The sequence below is a fragment of the Panthera pardus genome, unplaced genomic scaffold (assembly GCF_024362965.1).
Source record: "Panthera pardus isolate Hobbes unplaced genomic scaffold, ASM2436296v1 HiC_scaffold_12, whole genome shotgun sequence".
NCBI lineage: Eukaryota > Metazoa > Chordata > Mammalia > Carnivora > Felidae > Panthera > Panthera pardus.
Window position 1 is genome coordinate 39,657,865 of NW_026526677.1, and position 22,855 is coordinate 39,680,719.

General features: G+C 50.7%; 1 protein-coding gene across 13 annotated transcripts in view; it reads right to left on the reverse strand.

The window, feature by feature from the left end:
* Positions 1 to 2,956: 2,956 nt before the first annotated feature.
* The window catches only part of NAV2 (neuron navigator 2), a 496,240-nt gene continuing 476,341 nt past the window's right edge, over positions 2,957 to 22,855 (reverse strand). For 12 of the 13 annotated variants that reach the window (XM_053899896.1, XM_053899894.1, XM_053899891.1 and 9 more), the window contains 7 exons: positions 20,425 to 20,660; positions 18,509 to 18,663; positions 18,225 to 18,296; positions 16,515 to 16,711; positions 15,454 to 15,572; positions 9,130 to 9,333; positions 2,957 to 6,444 (listed from right to left, as the gene is read on the reverse strand). In XM_053899896.1, the coding sequence (XP_053755871.1) occupies positions 6,319 to 6,444; positions 9,130 to 9,333; positions 15,454 to 15,572; positions 16,515 to 16,711; positions 18,225 to 18,296; positions 18,509 to 18,663; positions 20,425 to 20,660 (1,109 nt within the window). In that variant the 3' untranslated portion in view covers positions 2,957 to 6,318. The remainder of the gene's footprint in view (positions 6,445 to 9,129; positions 9,334 to 15,453; positions 15,573 to 16,514; positions 16,712 to 18,224; positions 18,297 to 18,508; positions 18,664 to 20,424; positions 20,661 to 22,855) is intronic. The other variant, XR_008421181.1, reaches the window with a different exon arrangement.

Consider the following 22,855-nt stretch of genomic DNA (forward strand, 5'->3'; position numbering starts at 1 on the left):
TAGTGGACAATGGTTGCAAATGTACTGTTTCCTGGAAAACAATGCTCTAACACAGAATGCCTTTCCCAAGCTGGTGTCCTGAGTCTTTAAGAGGATAGTTCAACCTCCAGCTTTACAGTAGGGATCAGTAGATCCTACCGTCATGAGTCCTTGGTCAAGTTCCCTTCTCCATGAAATAGGTCCTTTGGTCTGAGATGTTGTTCACAACTCCAAGTAGGAAAGCAAGCATGCGTTGGGCTTATTTGGGGAACGTCTATTCTATCTTCTTGAACTATTGTCAGCTTTATAGTCAGTCTTGATATCTGGTAGAGAGATCTCTCAGTTTTCTTCTTCGTTGGCTACGCTTCACCATTTGCATTTCAAAATACATTTAAAATCACCTTGTCAATTCTGTAAGACTGTGTTGAGCTTTTGAGTGGGACCTCATCAAACTATAGTCCATTTTGGAAAAACTGACCTCTTTACATTAACTCTTCTAATCCGCACACATAATAGGTATCTCCACATTTCTTTGGGTCTTCCTCCATTTCTCCCAACAATGTTTTATATATTTCTGTAGAGAAGTCTTTCACATCTTACATTCTTTTCCAAGGTATCAGATATTTTCGATGCTCTGAAACTGGTACCTTTTCAGTTTTTAAACTCGGGCTGCATATAGATGTTGATTTAAAAAAAATTTTTTTTTTCGGGGCGCCTGGGTGGCTCAGTCGGTTAAGCGGCTGACTTCGGCTCAGGTCACCATCTCGCGGTCCGTGAGTTCGAGCCCCGTGTCGGGCTCTGTGCTGACAGCTCAGAGCCTGGAGCCTGTTTCAGATTCTGTGTCTCCCTCTCTCTGACCCTCCCCCGTTCATGCTCTGTCTCTCTCTGTCTCAAATATAAATAAACGTTAAAAAAAAAAATTAAAAAAAAAATTTTTTTTTTCCAAGTAGGCTCTACCCTCGATGTGGGGCTTGAACTCACAACCCCAAGATCAAGAGTCACCTGTTCTACTAACTGAGCCAGCCAGGCACCCCTGTTCAGTTGATTTTTGTGTACTGACTTTGTATCCAGCAAATGTAGCCAACTCATTATTTCTAATAATCTGTGAATTCTTTCAGATTATCTAACTGCATAGTGTCATCTGTGAACAAAAAGGGTAATTTTTTTCCTTTCTATTCCTTTTGCTTCACTCCACTGATTACGGTCTCTACTGTGATATTAAGTGGTGACAGGCACTTGATCTGCCTCCTACACAGGAAAACATTTGACATTTTATAATTAAATACGATTTCTGGGGTGCCTGGCTAGCTTAGTGGGTGGAGCATGTGACTCTCAATCTTGGGGGTGTCAATGCGAGCCCCATGTTGGGAGTAGGGATTACTTAAAAATTAAAATAAACGATGCTGTCTATAGTTCCTGCTTTTGAATATTCCTTGTAAATATTTAAGACGTGCTGATGGCAGCCTTGTGAGAAACTCCGAATCAGATGACCCAGCCACGCCACATGTGCTTCACACAAACTGAGAGAAGATGTTCATTGCCTGAAGCTGCTAAATTCTGAGGGTGATTTGTTACACAGCAATAAGTAACAGGCGCGGAAAGGATGTGTAAACCTCCCCCTCAAAGTCCAACCTAAGAGACTAGCATCATGTGGCACAAAGGGCGGGGGTTTTAGAACCAGACACACCGAGAACTCCATTTCTACAATACGGTAAGTCCTGTAACGTTACTCAGCCTCGGGTTTCTCCCTGTGAAACGGAGTCTAGAGCGCCCACCTCTTGGAGATGCTATGACTGTGCGTGATGAAGTGAGGTTCTCGGTACGGCGTCCAGCACACAGGAAAGACTTCAATGCACAGCTCCGTTCCTTCTTCCTTTTTGAAGTCCTCCAGCTAATCACGTCCTTTATATATGCCGACCCCATTTCCTAGAGACCATCAGAAACGATTGTGTAGCCACGGGTAGAATATTTGATGTGGAAACGCTCAGAAACCAGGATATCTAGTTGCCAGACCACTGTACCAGCTCCCCTTCGTTTTTTTCCACCGGCATTTAAAACTGCCTCTGCTAAACATCTGGATTCTCTCTCCCTGGCTGGGCCACTGCGGTGCATTATAGGAGCGGTGCCTTAGGAGTTGGACACCTCACATGGCTAGCAGTTGAGCTAGCTGTGTAGAATCGGGTTCAGAGCAAAACCAAAGGCCTCACTTCAAGCCTGTAAAATTTTTGTTGTTGCTGTTAAACGTGAATGCTAAGGCGTGATATCATCTCCCACCGCCTGTGTTCTGCAATGCACGCCAGCTGCTGCGTGGAATGGGGCCCCTCAGAGGCGGCCCAGAGAGGCAGGATATGGACTTGGAAGATGCGGCTGAAACTCCCAACTCCCACACCTCTTAGCCGACAGGATCCTTGGCAAGTTGTTTTCTCTGAGCCTGTTTTTTTTTTCATTTGTAAAATGGAAGAATATTTACCTCCTCGGGGTCATTTTGCAGGTTACATTGGGGCGCTTGGGAAAGCAAGTTGACCATTAATAGGTTCTCAATACATTAAAAAAAAAAAAAAATCTTTCTTGTGCCAAGGAGTTGACCGGGGGTCCAGCTGGAGACTGATATAGCTTGCTGCTCGAGGTGTGGTGTAGGGCCCACAGCACTGGCGCTGCCTAGAAGGAGGTTAGAAATTAAGAACCTGGCCCCACTCTGGACCCACCAAATCGGAATCTTCATTTCCACAAGATCCTCAATGATTCATAAAGGTGGAGAGGAGTCTGGAGCTTTACATTTCCAAAAAGCGCCACACAAGTAGTCACTTAGATGAGAAACTGAGAAGAGGTAGGGTGTTGATGACATAGCAGCAAAGCTAGGTTTGCAAGTGTTTTGGGCTCTCCCTGTTTGCTGTACCCAAGGAAGAATGGCTTCCTCTTGGAATGAAATTGAACTCTGACAAGGACTTGCTCCAGCACAGAAAAGCCAAACCACGAATCTGAATAAATAAGCATCAATTTTATTGAATCATGAATAATTTAAGACTGGTACAATCATCAGCTTTATTCTCTATGACGTGGGGCATGATCTCCAGTAGATCATTGGCAAATCCAAAAACCTCATGACAAATGAAAATTAAATAGGGAGGGAGGGAGGGAAGGAGGAAGGAAACATACCGTACACAAAATACTCAATTCCTAGTTTTCTCTTTAAAAATGGCTAGAAAAAATTCATCAAAATGCAGCACTTTAATCAATTATTTACAATTTCTATGTTACAATGAAAAAATGTACATCTTATAGGACATATTTCATAAACTGCTCCACTGGAAACTAGATTAAAACAGCAAACCTTCCATTTAATATCCACAAAGTTGGATTCGTTTTTCCTTTTGAAGTAGATTCGCCACGATCAAATTTGAATACACAGAATTTTGAAGTTGAAGCATCAACAGTAAAATAAAAAATGTCCCCAAGACACAACAAAGGTCTAGGTAAGTCTCGTTCCTTGTCCCACCCCTACCCCACCCCCAAATTTAAATTAAAAGATATTCCCCTCTCATTTATGGCCTGTATAATTCTTGGCAGTTTGGGAAGAAGACTTTTGGCTTCCATTGGTAACTCAACATAAATGTTGCATAGAATTTCATACATTTCAAGATTAGCCTAACTGTAGAAAAAGGCAAAATGGAAGCATTTTGGACAGAGCCCTAAATGAGTACAAAGCCACTTTGTCAAAGGTGAGTGACACTAAAGTAAAATATGGCCAAAATAAGAATTGTGCATATCAGACAACCCTGCTTCCCGAAACTTTAGGAAGGACACCGAGTTGTGAATCACACAAGGGCTACGCTACTTGAAATCACCAGTCACTAGTCAGGCAGCACCAGGGACAGAGATCTTGGTTCTGAGCCTGGACCCAGTGGGAGGGAAGTCTGTAGGAGAGGGGAGAAGAGAAAGAGAAGGTATCACTAAAAAAGAAAAAAAAAAAAAGTTAAAAACTTTCAAACAATATTGACAGGTGTCTACTCACAAGGTGACTGGGAAAACTGCCCCCAAGGAGAAGTCCATTTTACCTCCTCCCAAATTCACAGTATGAGCGTGTAAGGTCATCGTGGGGAAACAGATTGAGAAGGACCACTCTTCAGGTTTACCAGAAGGCTCAGGGTGTGGCCCGTGGTCACAGGCTAAATTCATGGTTTCAAATTTTTATGGAAAAAAAAAAAACAAAAAACAACAACAACAGAACAAGACACACACACCCAGATGGCTAATGAAGCCTGCGCACAAGAGAGTCTGAGTTTACGGTGAATAAAGCAAGGTCGGCACGGAGAGGTTTTCCGTTCACCAGCTAGTGGGACACATTCTCCTTTTCCTTTAAGGAGGAAGAAAATGGTGTCGTCCAATATCATGTGAGCAGTTTCAGGTCAAGTTCTTGTGATAAGAAAATGAAAGTGTATAGAGATGGGCCTTCAGAAATAGGAATGGGAAAGATGGAATAAAAACCCTGATCATTAACAGAGACACCCCCACTGGGGTCCAATAAAGATTCTTTTTATAAAGCAGAAACAAACAACTTAAAGATTTACCACTCTCCGTAAAGAAAATACCAGTATGTTGAAGATGCATACTAGCAGGGTATGTATCAGCAATGTCATGTGAACTTGTAGGAACTTTTGCCTTTTCCTGCACAAGACAGATCATTGTCCAGTCAGAGTGTTAGCTGGAGACTGAGAAGAACCTAAAAAAAAAAAAAATGCTTCTTTTCTTTTTTTTTTTTTTTTCTTCTTTTTCTCATGGTCACACATCCACACAAATGAGTCTTTTGGATGAGAAAAGTCACAGCAACTTGAGTCCTCCTAATGGGTAGATGACTTTTTAGCCCTGTTTGCTGATGGGGAAAACAAAAAATGGACCCCAGGCAGGCACAACACTTGTAAATGAACACGGTTAGTACAAAACCAGTAAGGCATCGCTTTGGGAAGGTCAGCACCGAAGAGGTCAGGCAAGACTCGTCCAGACAGAGGCCGGGGCTTCTGGAAAGGAGCGGCCGCCGGCCCCTTGCTGAGTTGCGTCGCGTTGGTTCTGAGGAAAGTGCAAGTCTTTTGCGAGGTGACCTCAGCACCCCCACCTGAGGCTGGGGCTGGCACGCCTGAGGTGTCAATGTGCGTTCTGAAGCCTCAAGGACGAGAAGGAAAGGCAAGGTCCCGGCTCACCCACGCGTGGAGGATGGGGTCCTGGTCCACCAGGAAGGACACAACCACCCCCCGGCCACAGCAGGAGGCGGCGAGGTGTAAAACCGTGAGGATGGACAACTGAAAAACCAGAACTCAGCAGGACCAAACCGAAACTCAACTCCTGCGGTTCTTTCTTTCACCAAAGGACTGATTCTGACCAAAGGGGGGGGGGGGGGGGGGAATCTTCAAAATCAAAGAGTCAGAAAGGGGGAAACTCAACCTCACTGGCAAAGGGGTAACCAGTTCTCCAAAATAGACCAATTCTCACTGTACACAGTGTTTGCAGAAAGAAAAACCTGATTCATTTCTAGAGGAGGAGGAAGTAGACACGTGCTGCCTGCGTCGCGGCCACATCGGCTCGCGCACGCTCCGCTCACGCGTAGGGATCGACTGGAGGCTGACGGATCTGAAAGGTGTGGTTGAACTGGAACAGGCAAAATACCTCTCGGGTAAGGAGAGCACCATTTAAAAAAGCAAAACAAAACAGCAAGCGCGCTTTGCTTTTCCCTAAGGTTTCCCTGTGTTGTAGCTCTGTAGTGCCCTAGTTAACACAGTTCTCTTCCGGGGTCGGCGGGGTCGAAGGCGGGGAGGCAGATGCGGGGGTGCTGGCGACACCACCCGGTTGCGGTTTCTGTGCTGAGTGGAAGCTAGGGAGTCCACATTTCCAGCTTGGTTCCGGCCTCTTCTGCCCAGGGCAGCTCCTTGGCAGGATGCTGTTTGGTTTCAGAGCTTCTAGTGGGTTCTTGGTTTCCTTTTTTTTTTTTTTTTTTCTTTTATAATATTTTCATTTCAACGGTGACGATCCTTTCCCGAGAAGTATCTTCAGTGTCTTAGGGAGGTCACAGCAACAAGGCAAACGATAATTAAAATAAACGGAAGATAGTGCAGTTCTCACTGTGGAAGGAAGCGGTCCCAAGGCGGCCGGCCCGGGAGGCCTGCACCCGGGGCCAAGGCTGGAGGATGAGGGGTCTGGGTATCCCTGCAGCTCTCACGCTGCGGCCGGGGGGGGGGGGGGGGGGGGGGTGGGGCTGGCTCAGGAGGGCATGTTCAGGATGGTGCAGGGGACGCAGGTGGAGCAGGGCAAGGACGGGGGGAGGTGGGCGGGCTCCATGGCTGGCCCCTGTCACAGAGTAGACTCTAGGGACGAGTCCAGGATATCATCGTGATGGCTGTTGCTGTTGGAGTCGCTGTCATAGCTCTGGGGGCTGGAGTAGTTGGCCGCCTCCTGCAGCCTCATCAGCATGTTCATCTGGGGAGAGAGGGAGAGCATGAGCAGCTTTCAGTCTGGCAGCTGCCCACCTCTGGCCTTTTCCAAGCTCACGTTACCTCCTCCACACTTGCTCCAGGTTGCCGCCCATAGTGGGGGCTGTGGACACAGGTGTGGGCTATGGGCCACGCTTCCAGGGTTCAAATCCTGTCTTTACCACTTACTAGTTGCATAAGCATGGGTAAGTTACTCAGCCTTTTTGTGCCTTAGTTTCTTCACTGGCCACAGGCGAACAATAATCGTACCTGTCCCACAACGTTATGGTGTGGATTGAGTTCACATATGTAGAGCACAGAAAACAAAATAGGAAGTCGTCTATGAACACAGGATTTATTTTTTATTTGGAAGGGACACACCTTACTCAAACACGGGCCTCAAACTGGATAAAGAGGCCAGTCCAGCGTCCCTGCTGCTGACATATGACGCACACGGCTCCCCATTCAGGGAGCATCCAGCCCACGGGTGCATCTGGCTCTGGCCAGAGGGCAGCCCGGAGCCGGCCGTGTGCCCGCTCCTGTCAAGGCCGCCACGGGAGAGAAAGGTCAGCACCGGTTACAAGCAGAGCCACGAGGCACACAGAAACCTGGATTCCAAGTCAGAGAACTCCGAACAATTACCTAAGATACCTGAGCCACCAGTTCCTCATCGATAGAGTGGAGAGAACAATAGCGCCCATGTCTCAGAGGGTTGAAATAGGGAACAAGATGACGTGATGTGCATCAGACCCTCAGAATAGGGCCCGGCGCCTGGTTAAGTGCTCAATACACGAGATCTGCAAGTGCCATCCTTTGCCTTAAAGAGCTTGAAGGGTGTTCCTCCAACCTTCCCTGGTCTATACTCTATTGGTCATTTGTTTAGGAGTGAAGGGGGGAACTGGGAACTTACTTGCAACCGCCAATTGGGTATTTTATGTTCTATGTAGCAAGTAAGTTGGAAAGTAGGGTCTCTCTGAGCTAAGGCCAGGACGTGATGCAGCTGGGCAGGAAATCCACCTGCTTCCTCGCCAGCTGGCCCTCAGGATGCTGTGCGGCATCCTAGGGTGAGCCAGGGCACGGGAACACCATCTGCTGGTGCCTACCCGCAAAGCCGCGAGGGGGGAAGAGATGGAGCTGTGGCACCATGGACGATCCTTCGCGGCCGTGATTCCTCACTCATCAACCCCCCCACCCCCACCCCCGGCACTTACAGCAGGTGTTCTGGAGCAAAAACCAGTCAGTCCTGTTCTCTTGGAGGTCTCAGTCTCATGAGGGAGACAGACCAGGACACAAGAGAGCTATTCTAACAGAGATCTCTGGCGCCGGGCAGGGAGAAACAGCAACTATAAAGTGGGGGGAATGGAGCTGGCACAACTCCCTTCTGAGGGCCCGGGGTTGGAGGGAGAATTCTGGGTAACTGTTCCAAGAGCTCTGGGTTTTACCTAAGTCCCCTCAGGTTTAATCAGGGACACAAATATTCCTGGGTAAGAAAAGAGGGTCTGGGGATGAGGGAGCCATTCCTCCCTCTAGATATCTCCTAAGTTCTCTTTTATTCCTGAGGGAAGATCTCATGAGCCTGCAGCCACAAAAAGCTCGCCATGACTCTGGCTTTCAGCCATCGTTAATGTTAGAAACGGCTTCTTCAAGCCGAATCCTTTCTTCTGCAACACTGTTGTTTGTCAACGCTGTAAATGAGGTCGTGCATATAACAAATAATAACACCATTTAGAACAGAGATCCTGTTTAAAAAGTCTCCACAGGACCACAGCTCCTTGCTGCCAGTCGGGAGGATGGCAGACAAGCCAAAGCAGCTATTGTTATTTTTATCTAGCAAATCAGTTAGTCATCAGGCATAGAACAACACGTTAGCTGCCTTTTAATCCTGCTGCATCCCTTATGAATATGTTCTTTCATTAAGTAATGCAAGTAATATTCTCTGCTGTGTTTTTCCTTTTGCCTTAGCTGCCAAGGTAGCTTAAGGGTAAACTGAAGGCATGATAATGGTCATTTAAGTATGGGAGGCTCTGGGATATGTGCTTCCACCTTCTTTTATGGAGCTTTTGATTTATTAGATGTAATTTCGCAGTAGGACTATGTACGGGTCTCATAGGCAGGGAACACTGTAATTATAGTGTTATCGTCTCTGGTCCAGGTTCTTCTCAAAGGACCTTTATTTGCTTTAGCAGTGGTGGGGGTAAATAAGAAACTTAGGCGGTGTTAAAGGCTTAACTCATATCACTGGCCTTGGGACCCGTATTCAGGCCTCCCTGTCCTTTGCGAGTCCTTCCTGCCCTCAAACCTCTCCCTGCCTGTGCTCCTGATCAGTTGGCTTGGGCTTCTGCTCCTTAGGAATCTTCCCTGCCTCTGCTCCGTTACTAGGGGGAGAGATAAATGGAGAAGGACAGTACTTGATAAAGATGGCACTCAGATCAGAAGGCAAAGAGTGGTACGGGGATGTTTGGGGGGAGGGGGATCAAATTCTTAACCTTTTACCTTATACCAGAACACATTTCAGAGGGTTAAAGGACAGTGAAAAACTGACACCATAGAAGAAAATATTGGCAAAAATGTGACTAATCTTGGGATGGGTCTGGCCTTCCAAAGCAAGACCCGGGCTCGGTCATGTCTGTATTCCCAGCATGCCTTGCATGATGATGGATACACAGTAGTGCTCCGGGAGCGGAGGACTCACCAGCGGGTCTCCTTCAGCGTCACTGGGGGGCACCTGCTTGCTCGCAGACCCTTCCCGAGGTATGGAGTAGCCATCAAAGCCGACGTCCTCAGGCCGGAGCTGCAGCAGGGGGGGCCACTCGTGTTGCTGTGGGCTGGCTGCCCAGGGGTAGGTCTCCATCACCCACTTGGCAGGATCCTCCCAGGGGGCCCGCCTTCCGTAGAGCTGAAAACAGGCAAAGAAGGAATAGTCTGGGTGTGGCTGGAGACCTCTTCTGCAGGCCTGGTGTAGCAGTCATCTGAAAAACTCCTCAAGCCCAGCGTTATGCCTTCCCTGATGGCACAATTCCACTTCCAGAATTCTACCTTAAGGAGGTCACCCAAGGCACACACAGTTCGATGTACTAAGACTGAAGGCAACATGACCTGGGGGGGGGGGGGGTTGGGGGTCAAAGGCGCCAACTTTGGAGTTCGGCTGACCTGGGTTCACCTCTTAGCTCTGCCACTGCCTCACCGTGTCACCCTAAGCTTTAAGCTTTGCTGACCTAATCCGAAAAGTAGCCACCGGGGTGGGGGAACGACCACCATGTAATTTGAAGCGTTTGCCAATTTCTGTGGTATAAATAGACCTACTACGGCCAATTTCAAACTACCAGTATGGTATCACTGAACCTGGAGTTGGAAGGAGGTGTTGACCATCAGCTCACACAGGCCGGTTCTAGTATCCCATTCGGTACACCCCTCTGCAAAGATGACCTCCCACACAGATCGAGTGCTGGGCATCAACACCACAGGAGGGGTCGCAAACAGCCCTGGTTTGAGAAAACCCCATTTCCTGAAGCAGGTCGGACTCTCCGAGGCCCTCTATAGCAGCGCTGGTCACTTTCAAAACAGCAGACTGTTAACAGAGGTTACACATAGGCGTTGGAATTTTAAATCTCTCTCTCATGTATCCTTCCAAACTAATAACTAATTTGCTTTTAAAACAGAAAACTACATGAGCAATTCAAGGCCTTTTCTTAAGCTTTAAATACTGATACAACTATTCTAGTGACTTTCAAAAATATTTATTTGTTTGTTTATTTATTTATTTAGGGAGAGTGAGTGGGTGTGGGTGTCAGCAAGCATGTGAGCAGGGGAGGGGCAGAGAATCCCAAGCAGGCCTCGTGCTGTCAGTGCCGAGCCTGACGTGGGGCTCGATCCCACGAACTGTGAGATCATGACCCGAGCCAAAATCGTGTGTTGGACGCTTAACAGGCTGAGCTGCCCAGGCAGGTGCCCCTTCCAGTGACTTCTACGAGCAATGTCAAGAGACACATATACTCTTTCAAGGACAGAAGCCCAGGCTGCAGCACCTCCCAAGGCCGGGCTCTGAATGTGGCAAGGCTAGGTGTCGTCTCCATCCTTTCTCTGTAACGCCGGCACCGCGGCCACATCTCATAGGTTACGGTGTGCCAGCGGCGCTTTACGAATATCTTGTTTAACTACCATGTGGTTCCCAGGGACGACCCTACGACCCGAGTCTCCCAGATGACAGGACAGGCCCAGGGAGGAAAGACAGCAGAACTGGAGTCCAAGTCTGTCCGCCTCCACGCAGCACTGAGTCTAAGGAGATGGGGTAGATGTGCTCGCCCAGCGTGGTGCCGGCTATGGCTCTGGAAGACGCCCCCTTCTCCAGGGGACCACGGGTATAAAGACCGAAGACTCCTGAACCACAATGGTGCAGGGGGCACTGGAGTGAAACTGCCCCCAGCCCCCAGCCTGTCTGCTCTCTCTGCTCTCCCAGTGGAGAGGGGAGAGAGGACTGGCTAACAGAACAGAGCCGAGCTCTGACAAAACCACATCTTTACAAGTCATAGGTTGCCCCGGCTGGAAGGAACTGGGGTCACCTAGCCTCATTGACCGGATGGGGAAGTCGGGGACTAGACAGAAGCACCAGCTGTGGAAGGTTATGGGGCGGAGCTGGATTAGACCTAGGACCTCAGTTTCCTTGTCTGGGCCTTTCCCCTCTCCAGCCCTCCTGAATGACTCCACTCTGAACCCCTCGGTATCAGCGAGAGCCACGTGACTCAGCCAAACCCGGAGCAGAGAGATGCAGACCAGACTGTCCACCAGACAAGGACGTGTCAACTTGGCTGACTCACCATTGCCTAAGGCACCTGTGACCTTTACGTATGATTTGCCGGGAAGCCGCCTGCCCTGCGTGCAGGGCAGAGGCGCTTACCCATCTCTCCCCGTCAGCCACTGGCTCCTTCTGCACTCAGCACACACATACACAGCCTCCTGTGACCTCACTGCTTTCTCAGACGCTAGCACCCCTCCCGTCTAGCGCTCTGACCCTGTCTGTCACTCAACCTTCCTTAACCCTGGGGCAATGGTGAGTCTCGGGCCTGAGCATTCAGTCTGGTGTTCTAAAGGCAACTCATAGTCTGAGTGAGAAGAGATCACTTGAAGGAAAGTGCGTGTGTACACGTGCGTGCATGCTGGGGAGGGAGGGAACACACCCGCGTGTGGGGGGTATTCAGAACTGAAGAAGGTTGGTCTCGATTAGAAACATTCCTGCAATGTTTAGAAGCTTCCCCCTCCAAAGGGAGGATTGGACCAGCTTTCCCAAGCCAGACCTCCTGGGTGAGGCTGAACCAGACCCTTACTTCTGGAGCCAGTCTGGAGGAGGAGAGGCTCCGGGCTGCAGAGCAACAGAGGCCGGGATGTGGAGCTCATCAAGCCCTTAGACATAATATGGCCCAGTGGTTTTTCAAATATTTACTCTTCCCCACCACCGAGGAATCTGAGCACCTTCTGGGCTCCACAGAAGACCGCTGGAGAAAATATGAGAAAATACTTCTAGTCTAAGCTTTTCAGATCACAGACAGGGAACCTGAGGCTTACAGACAGGAGACTTGCCCAGGGTCTCAGAGCAGATTGGGCTATCTGATAAATGGCCCAAAGCTCTCCCCCCCTGGGGCCACCAGAGGGACGCAGGTCTTCTGAGCTGCTCTGTAGACTTGGGACACTTTGGCAAATGTTAACAGTGACAGCTCCAAAGGGTAACAGGACTGGGAACTGAGTCATAAGACAAACGTACATCAGGCGCATGTGAACATCATCTGCGAGAACAGAAAATATTTTTACAAGCCTCCACACTTGCCACTAGACATGTTCAAGACCAGGTGATGAATGGTTGGGTAAGTAGCGTGGCAAGCACAGGAATTATCATAAAAGCTCCTCAGCCCCACTGCAGAGCCCCGAGGCAGCTCTGGGAAGCAGCAGAGACAGATGGAAAGAGAGACAGACAGATGGGCCATGCACTTGCCCCAAGGCAGGGAGGAGCCTGCCGTGCCCACTGGCTCAGGAACTGTGGGCCGAGACACTGGGAACTAAAAGCTGGGCCTCTGTGAGCCTTCTGACTCTGCAGCGCACTCCCCTCATGGCCATGACACTCACTCTGCAGGGGCAGGTGAGGAGCCGATGACCCCACACGGCGCCCAGCACACAGTAAGCGTGGACTCAAGGTAACACGAAGGACAGTAGGGAATCAAACTTTTTCTAAGATAGAGGAATCCTTGGGGCATCTGGGCGGCTCAGTCGGTTAAGTGTCCAACTTTGGTTCAGGTCAGGATCTTGCAGCCCATGAGTTTGAGCTCCGCATCGGGCTCTGTGCAGACAGCTCAGAGCCTGGAGCCTGCTTTAGATTCTGTGTCGTCTTCTCTCTCTCTGCCCTTCCCCTGCTTGTGTTCTCTCTCAAAAATAAACATTAAAAAAAATTAAAAAAAAAAAAGATCAAGGAACCCTTTTGTCACATGCCATCTCACGTAGAAAACCATTGTATAAAACACAACACTTTGTTCCCTGAGCCACCTGAGGCTTCTGGGAGTTATGGGGGTCCTCGAGACAGCCTGCAAATCAGAGAAGTAATGGAGGGGTCAGCCAGACCTGGCTCTAATGCTGGTGCATCATACCCCACTGTGTGAACCTGGGTAACAGTCAAAAACTCTTGTGAGCCTGGTCTCGTTTATGAGGTATACTCGCTGAGCTGTTAGAACTAAATGAGAGCGTGCACATCAGGCCCCTCGCACGGTGCCCAGCAAGTAGCAGGCCCTCAGTAAACGTCAGCAGCCTTTTCCTTCAAAACCAGAGGCATGAAGAACGCACCAGGTTTCCTCATGAACCAGCAGATTCTGTGGGTTTTCCTTTGGCTCCTCAGGATGAGGTCACAGGCAAGATGGCTCACTTTTGAGCAATTTGGTAAAATGAAAATGCTAACTCTGGCTGCCTCCCCCTGGTAGCTCCCACACTCTTAAAAGATTGTCTTTTAAATGACCTCACAGGGGCGCCTGGGTGGCTCAGTCGGTTGAGTGCCCGACTTTGGCTCAGGTCTTGTGGTTCACGAGTTCGAGCCCTGCGTCGGGCTCTGTGCTGACAGCTCGGAGCCTGGAGCCTGCTTCCGATTCTGTGTCTCCCTCTCTCTCTGACCCTCCCCCCATTCATGCTCTGTCTCTGTCTCGAAAATAAATAAACGTTAAAAAAAAATTAAAAAAATAAAAAATAAAAAAATAAATGACCTCACAGCACAGAGAAGCTGCGACTTTTCTTGCCTCGTACTGAACTGGTGAGTCCCATCAGATGGTGGCAGGTCTCTGTTCCCTGCCCCAATGGACTGTTCTATAGCCGTCCCCAAATTCTTTCAACCTGTTGCCTCCTCACTCTCGGTGGGAAAGAGGCCAAGTGTGCCTTCACAGTGAGCTCCAGGAAGGGAAGGGAGTTCAGACTCCACCTTTACAGCCATGCCCAGAAGGCCTTCTCTGAAATTCAGGTCCAAGGGAGCAGCGTCTTGGCATATCCATCCTTGGTGAGGACAAAGGGCCAGCTGATGTGTATGTGGTCCGGGGCTGCAGCACGGCCTTCCCACTGCTGGTTTGTGCCTCCTTGGGCAAAGGAGGCCCTTACCCAACAGAGCCCATGGGTTCTTCCAAGCACACTCTGAAGTTACTCCCCATCCCTCATCACAAGACAGATTTGGAGCAAAGAAGCAGCAAATGGACAACTGACAGGTGAGGCAAGAATAAGAGGAAACGGTACACTTCCTCCACTTCTAACTCCCCTGCTGCTTTTGAGCAGTGTGGGTCTCCCAGAGGTGCAGGGGACACCACAGCCCCCGGAGGCCCCTGATGGAGAACAGAGAGGGGCTTCTGAAACGAAACAGGCATCAGGAATCCAGCACGTAGGAAGATGCTTCTACGGTCCCCACAAAATAGGAGTGACTGCGTGGCTGCTTGGGTGTGTGGTGCTAACAGATCATGGGAATAAAGGCGTCATCCTGAACGCCTCTGAAACCATAGGTGCTGCTGCACGTCATAAAGCAGCCAGGCTCAGCCAAACATACAGAAGGGACGAGCACAGACCGCAGCCGTTAATGGGCTTTACCCCATACGTGCATGTGGGCGTGCCCCTCCCACACCTCCCACAGGCTCACGACAGCACCTTGTGTCTCCCGTTGCCCAGTATGGAGGACACCGAGGAGCCCCTGGGGACACGGCTGGTTCAGTTGTGCCTGATGCCTGCTGTTAACTCAGCAAGAAAGCTGCAGGGGCCTCCAGGCTCAACAGGGGCACCACTGCAAGCTTCAAGTTACTGCTCAGCCCCTGGCATTCAATGCTGGGCTGAATGAGCAGTAAAGGGTGTTGCCTTCCTGCCGCGGCAGGGCCAGGACTTGCAGCCTTGTGGGCCCCAGGGTCACCCGGGAGGGGTCCTGGGACAGGTATAAGTGCACGGGGTCGAGGCCTCAGAACCTGGAATTCGAGCCAGAGGCCTGGACTCCAATCCCAGATTCCTCAAGTTTCACTTTTATATTCTTGGGTGAGTCGTTTATTCCCTTTGAGCCTCGACTATCCTCTTCTGAAAAATGAAGACCCAAAAATGTTTTCTGCTCAAGTCCCGTGACTAATGCAGGGCTTGAATCAAACAGCAGACAGGAGAATACTTTGCAAACTGTGAAGTGCTACACACAGGTATGCTTCCATTTCTTGTGCACTGTGCTGAGCACTTCCCGGCCATGACCGCATTTAGCGCTCACAATAACCCTTCGTGGCAGAGGATTATCATTCTCCTCTTCCATCAGTGAGGGCACTGTGGCACAGAGGCTGAACAACTTGCCTGGGGTCCCACATAACAGTGGCAGGGCCCAGATTTACAGCTCAGTGTGTGTCCCACTCTGTGCTGGACTGATGGCCTCGCCGGTGAGGCGTTGGCACCCCACGTCAGACCCCTAGAGGAGGAGATGAAAACAACTCATCTGGTCACCCAAATGACCCCCGATTTTGAGGCCAGTGGCAAGTATGTTCCTCACCTGGAGTCCTTCTCTGACGGCTTCGAGGAGATAGGGGATAATTGAGTAGTTCCACAAGTCAGTGAACCACACCCTCGAGCCATCCACATCGATGGGGCAGGACAGGAAGAGCCGGGGGCCTGGGGACGAGAGGGAAAAATCAAGAGCTGAAATTGGGGTGTTAAGCCACATTCCGAACAAACCCCACAGAGGGCTCCTGTGATCTTTCTGAATGACAGCAGAAATGCCAACTGCCGGGTGGTGGGCACAGGGCATTACACTCGGGATCCCTAACCCCACCCTGGGATCTCTCTCCCCCAGAAAAATCGCGCAGAAGAGAGGAGAGGCTTTACAGAGAAAGATGTTCACTGCAGTATTATTAATCCTGACCTTTGAAACAGAAGCGCATGAAATGTCCAAGAGAAGAGACACGGTTAAGCAAACAGAGGTACACCTACATTTGCCTATTTTGCAGCCTTTGAAAAGGACTGTAAAAACGGAGACTGCTCTTAGGACAAAGTGAAAAGAGCATCCTGTGTGCACACTAGGATCGTAACTACATGAAGCACGTCTGTGTAGACACAGAAAACAGAAGCTCAAATTAAGATGATCACGTCAGGATGTGGGAATGATCGGTGGCCTTTTTTTCTCTGAACCCTAAGCTTCAGGAATGTTGATAACACTTTATTGTTAAAGCAAAGCCAGTGTTGCAGGGTGGTTTGCTCCTGCGGGAGCCTTGTCGTGGGGGCTCTTGGCTGAGCCAGGAGTTTTGGCAATGGCCAAGGCTGGATGCCCCTCTCTGCTGCTGATCAGCCCTAGTGCACTGGGCCGAGTTGGCGGGGCGGTGGAGACATAGCACCGGACGCAGATGACTGCCAGTCTAGGGTCTGCCTCGGGCTGTGACTGTCCCTCTGTCCCCTTCTCATCCATATGGACAGTGCAATGTCCAGCTGACTTGTGCCTGCAAAGTGCTCTCCTGGCCAAGGTCCTGAGTACACTCATCTGAGAACACCAGAGCTCCAGGAGCAGTGCCTGTCCCCCAGCCAGGCCACCCACCTGCCCCTGACCAGCCTCCCACCTACCTATGGTAACATCCGAGGAGCTGTGAGCCTCCAGGAAGCGGTTGAGGTGATGCCAGACCTTGGGAATCCAGTCAATGATTTTTACCAGCTCCACATTCCGTACCCGCCCACTGATCTCTGTTTCCATGAGCTTCCGCCTTAGGAACCGGCCAAGGAAGCCCTTCACGGGCTCTGTGTGGTTGGCACAAAGCACCCACCTGGAGGAAAGTCAGTGATAATTTTCAATGATGATGACTGATAAAAACGACACCAGCCTCCCCAGTCAAAGCTCATTAGATCTGGAGAGTGTCTATGTTAATAGGACAGGCCTCACTATACAACAAACACTGCTCTAATGCTGGACACACATGAACTCCCAATTCATTACAGCAGCCCTATGACTGCCATCCCCATTTCACAGACAGATATGCTGAGGCATAGACAGGTTGCACAACTTGTCCGAGATCAAACAGCTAGTTAATAGAAGGGCTAAGATTAGAACTAGGACAGTCCTGCCCCAGTGTCTGGGCTCTAACCACCAAGGCTGCTGCCTCTTGTGTTGGAAGTCAGGCCCTGTGTCAGCCTCTGGAACTATAACCAAGACTAAGAAACTAAGTCCCTGTTCCCTAGAAGCACACAGCCCAGCGGAGGAAGCAGAGAAGCAAACAGAGGAATGAGACATAATGAAACCTGGAGAATTAGGAAAGGCTTCTCAGAGGAGGGGATGTCTGAGACCAGAAGGGGGCTGGGGTGGGGGCCGCAGGCCATGCTGCACCATCTGCACACGTACGTGGGGTGTGTGGGAAACTGCCAGAGATTCAGAGCAACCAGTGTAATTCAGTGTTTAGACTTGACCAGCCCACCTAAGGAGTCTGATTCCATTCTGGAGCCAATGGGGAGCCCCTGAAGGACTTTAAGCACAAGGGCTTTATGTTCAGATTTGAATTCTAGAATGCTCACTCGGATGCCGCTGGCACAGGAGATTGCCTGCAGGGAGCCAAGCTGCAGGCAGGCCCACTGGCCACAAAATGATCGCAGCGGTGTATTGGGAGACGGGGTGGTGCCGGGGGCAGGAGGAGAAAGCGTGGACGGGACAGGACAGCCTGGGTGCAAAGGTGGCCATGATGTCAGGCCCGGGGGCATCGCCATTTCTGACGGTTACGATGCAGGTCCACTTCCAACAGATCGCCCTCTAGGATGCGTGCAGTGCCGCCAGTGTAAGGGAGGCGGGGGGTCGCGCCAGAGCGGCTTCTCAGCCGCACATAAGGGCCCAGGCAAGCAGCAACACAACCTTGCACGACTGATCTGGACAGCCCCTCCTGCACCCCCACAGGGACGGCCCCCTACTACAGCGCTGGGGCAGAGGGACTCGCGGGGGACTCACAGGCCCACAGACCCAGCGACGAGGGGACATTCATAAGCAAGAGCTTCCGTTGCTCAAGTTCACTAGGGATGGAGAGACGCGTCACAAGAAACGCACAGGGGACGCAAGCCCAGAGCTGCCATCATGACACTGCCACCCCCGGGGAGGAGAGTCGGGGAGACCTGGGCTCCTGTCTCCGCTCTTCCACAGGCCAGCTGTGTGACCTCACACTAATCAATTCTCTCAGCCCCGGTCTCCCCACCAGCAAGATAAACTAGTGAGGCTACCATGAGAATTAAATGAGTGAGGCTGGGGATCCCCAGCACGACGCCCAACCCAGTGCTGGCCCTCGAAAAGCGATCCCTTACCTGAAGTTGTGGTGAAGCTGCAGGTTGGGGGTAGAAGAGGTAGCCTGGTTCATTGTGCCAATTATGTAAGGGCTGCGGGGGACAGGAAAAGAAGGCTCTGTGACTTGAAGCCAAGCCAGAGCAGGTGCTCACAGAAGCCCGTGTTGTCCGAGCGTCCAGGCAGGTGGCTGGTTGCCCCCCCCCCAACCCCCCCCCCAACCCCCACGTGAGCACGGTGCCCACGCAGCACATATCACGTGGCCGCCGGCTTCCTAGGGGCCAGGAGGCCCAGAACTGGCCTTTACCATTTATGGTCCTTGCAGTTGAGCAGCCCATTGAAGATCTCGCCCAGGGAGCTGACGTGATGCAGGTTGTCCAGGATGATGACGAGGGGCATGTCCGCAGCGTTGTTCTCGCTGGTGCATTGGTCAGCAAGGTTGGACAGGTACTGGCGCAATTCCTGTGGAAGCCAGGTAAAGAATAAGTGGGTGAACGCATCCTGGAAAGATGCACATACTCGGAGCCTTCACTTTGCCCAGGTCAACGCAGGTGCAAAGGCCTTTCAGGAGGCCGTGCGGTGAACAAGTGTTGCGTGCCCATCTACTGCACAGCACTGGGCTGGGCAGGGGGTGGGGAAGGCCTGGGTCCAGACTCCTGGAATTCACCAGGTAACAGAATTCCTTCCGCCTGGGGCAGGAGCACAGCACCATGGGGTGCCCAGGCATAGTTTTGTCTCTGCTCTGACACTTTCCTAGAAGTATTGTCATTCTTCTTGATATTGCTTATCATGCCCACCCTCCAGTAAGCTCGCACTTGCCTGAGAGCTGTTTACATAGAAGCCCTCGATGAATCAATATAGCAAAGGAGCCATCCCCACAGAGAGGTAAGCACTGCTGACTGGTGCCATCACAGACAGAAAACCAACAGTGCAGGGGCAGGGGGTCTACATGCACGGGAAGCCCCGGGATATCTGGTGGAAAGGGTAAGCTCTGAACTGAACTGTGGAGAACACAAGGGGGATTGGCTTGATCTGGAGCTGGTATGCAGCCCAGCACGGCTAGGGTTAGGGATGTGTGTCAGGGGAGGAAGAGGAGGAGGAAGAGACTGAGCTGGCACAATTTCCTGGCCAGTTGGTTCCCATTCAACCTACTGAAAGCAATCATCTGGGAATGAGGTCTAGGAATCTACATCTTTGAGCATGCCAGGTGATTCAAGGCAGAAGAGTCATTTCCCAATCACCTTTGACTCAGGGCCAGCCAGAGCGAACCATCCATCACCTCCCACTGTGTTGAACAGTGATCAAGTTTGAGAAAACATTTCCCAACCCTCGCCCGGGCCTAGGTCTAAACATCTCCACTGGTCCCCATGAAGCAGGATTGAGCCCATCTGCTAGCTCTAGAGTCTAAGACTCCGACTTGAGCCCTAGTCCACTGCCCTGTACCATTCAAGGGGTCCTAGGCACATGGCCACCTGCCTCAAGCCTCAGGTTCCTCTTCTGTGATACCAAGGTAACAACAACCTCTCCTGTGAGGATACTGCTGTAAGGCAGTCAGTTTGCTGGTCATGGCAAGCAGTGTGTGATGTGAGCTGTTGTTATCATTAGTGTCATTGCTGTTCCTGAAGAGGTTACATTTGGGAGAAACGACAGCACCGAGATGGCAAGTGACAAGTTCTTGGTAAACTACAATAGATGCATTGGGGGCGAACCTAAAGACCTATTAACACTGAGCTTCAAACACGGCTCATAGCGGACGAGTGAGGAATGAGCCAGCTCGCCTTACAGATGACGCTCTTCACTGAAGCTGTGGATGAAAGCCTTCCTTTCTGCTCCCCCACCGTGACTTCCTTCACCAGGCTTTCATAACCACCAAGGGAGAACACAGAGGAAATGCTGCTTTCCCATCAGGGTGGCAGTGGCATTAACAGTTTTTTTTTTTTTTTTAATGTTTATTTCGTTTTGAGAGAGACAGAGCATAAGCAGGAGAGGAGCAGAGAAAGAGAAAGAGAGAGAGAGAGAGAGAGAGAGAGAGAGAGAGAGAGAGAGAGAATGAGAATCAGAAGCAGGCTCTAGGCTCCTGTCAGCACAGAGCCCGATGCGGGGCTCGACCCGCGAGATCACGACCTGAGCCGAAGTCGGACGCCTAACCGACTGAGCCATCTAGGCACTCTGCATCAACATTTCTGAAAGGGCCAAACAGCAGCCTCTGGATGACCTTCTCACCTTGCTGGACTTGTGGTCCACGTTGAAGGTGGCGATGACGCCGTCTGTCAGCTCCCGTCCCTCCCGAAGCACCAGGTACTCGGACAGCCGGTTGGCCAGGTAGGTTTTCCCGGTGCCGCTGGGGCCGGAGAGGATGATCCGTCGGTGCTCCACCAGCAGGGAGACGTAGCGCTGCAGGATGGGCTTGGGGATCAGGGATTCGAACACCAGCGAGTCCAGGCTGTTCTCCGCGAGCCCTGCGTTGGAGAGGGACGGGAAGCATCTGAAGCCCCGGGGAAGCTCTGCACTTGCCACCTGGGACAGCCTATCTTTTTCCGTGGCGGCCACTTGTCTGGAGACCGCTGCCCACCCAGGTACGTGGCAGGCTGGGCACAAGTGGCCGTTGCTCCCTGATCACGAGTACCACGTGCTCCAGCCCCTGGCTGGACGCAGACTCAGCTTTAACACCCGGGCCCTTGGGCCCCCGTCTGTCCTCTGCAGAGTTCCTAAGACTGGGCTCTGCTTGCCTGTCTGGATTTACCCACTGGGGTTTGCCCAAACCAAACCTGGGTCTCCCGTGTCTGCCAGGACCCCAGGGGTTGCCCTGTCACCCTGTTTGTTCCCGCGTGCCACTGCTGCCCACACTCACATACGCCACAAAGGCAGCAACACTTTCATCTTTAAAACAAAGAAATGCAATTTGATTCGGGGATATGATGATCGGCAGGCAAAGGCTAAATGCTAAGACCTCTGAGTCTCAAAGTCAAGAGGAAATGCATTCTTCCCTTCTCCCACCTGAGACATCTCCACCAATCAGGGCTGTTGGCTTTTTAAAAAGAGTTATTGTCTTGATACCATTCTCAAAAGAAGGTCCATCCAAGGTTACCTGTCTGAAACCTAAGGTAATTCTGTTAAAACTCACCTCAAGAAAACCAGTATATGTATGTGGAAAAAAAAAAAGAAGAGCATTTATTCTTTCTTATTTTATTTTTTAAAGATTTTATTTTTAAGTAATCTCTACACTCAGTGTGGGGCTTGAACTCACAACCTGTGACAAGAATTACATGCTCTACCGACTGAGCCAGGCAGGTTCCCCCATTTACTCGATTTTATAATAGCATCTTCCTTCCACATAATAATTCACTGCAAACAGACCCCTCAAATGCATTTATATGCTTGTCTCTAATCCTCCCCTAACCGAGAACAGTCACTAAATGCAAGGGACTATTCCAGAATGACCAAGGTGGAGGTTCCTGAATGACTTGGCTTCTGGGTATAGGCCCGAGACTTTCCTGGTACTGAGTTCAGTGTAGTCTATACTGGCTCAAACTTGATGCGAAGTGCAGAGTGTAAGGTCTCTCGTCTAAACTTAATAGTAAGGGAGGAAAAAACCCACAAAAACAACTCTCTCTACATATAGGCTGCTCTTTTGGTCTTTTGCCCTAAAACCCCCTGGGAGTGACTGTTCTGCAGATGAACTCACTTCAGGCATGCTCAGTCACATCCCTGCCTCTGGTACCACTTAGGTGGAGCATCCACAGCCCACGGACCTCTTGGCTCAAACCCTTGCGTGGTTTATCATGCCTTGAAGGCGTAAGTTTCAAGCACCACCAGAAAACAGAAGAGTCAGGTGTCACTTAAAAATGAACCTGAGCTGGGGCACCTGGGTGGCTCAGTCGGGTGAACGTCTGACTCTTGATTTTGGCTCAGGTCATGATCCCAGGGTTGTAGGATTGGGCCCCACATTGGGCTCTGCTCTGAGCATGAAGCCTGCTTGATATTCTCTCTCTCTCTCCTTCTGCCTCTCTCCTTTGTTCATACTCTCTCTCTAAAAAATAAAAGTAAATTAAATAAATAAACCTGAGCTGATGCCTCGAGATGCTGAACAACCTGGTGTGCTGACAGTGGCAGACTGGGCTCCGTGGTGGGGTGGCACGTTCCACTGCGGCAGACCGCCTTGTCACTGTCTGTGCAGAGGTCTGGTCTCTGCAGTGGGTCACTTCTTTCACCCCTCAATGCCTGTAGCTGTCGCCTACAAGTGACGACGTGTGCTCACCAGCGTGGATGAGACACGGCTTGAACCGGTGACATAAGAGGCTTTCCTTGAAGCGTTGTTTCGGTGTGCCTGGTCCCCCCTCCTCCTGCCCCTTATAGCAGGACTCGTCTTTCTCATGGGGGGCTTGTTCAAGGTGGTTCAAGAGGGGCCGACCCAGCACCTTCAGCCACCAAGGGGCGAATGTGGGGCCAGGCTGGGCCAAACCATCTCCCTGGTCATAATAACTGGCTCGGTGATGGCCATTTGACCCAGGTGGGCCAGAATCACCTGTAAGGATTTTCTGTCATACCTTTCCAGAAGGACATTCTCTTTCTTGGTGAATCCCAAGCCAGAAGGATTTATCAGGGCTACCAGGGCCATTTTAGCAGCCACATGCAGAGAACTCAGATAATACGC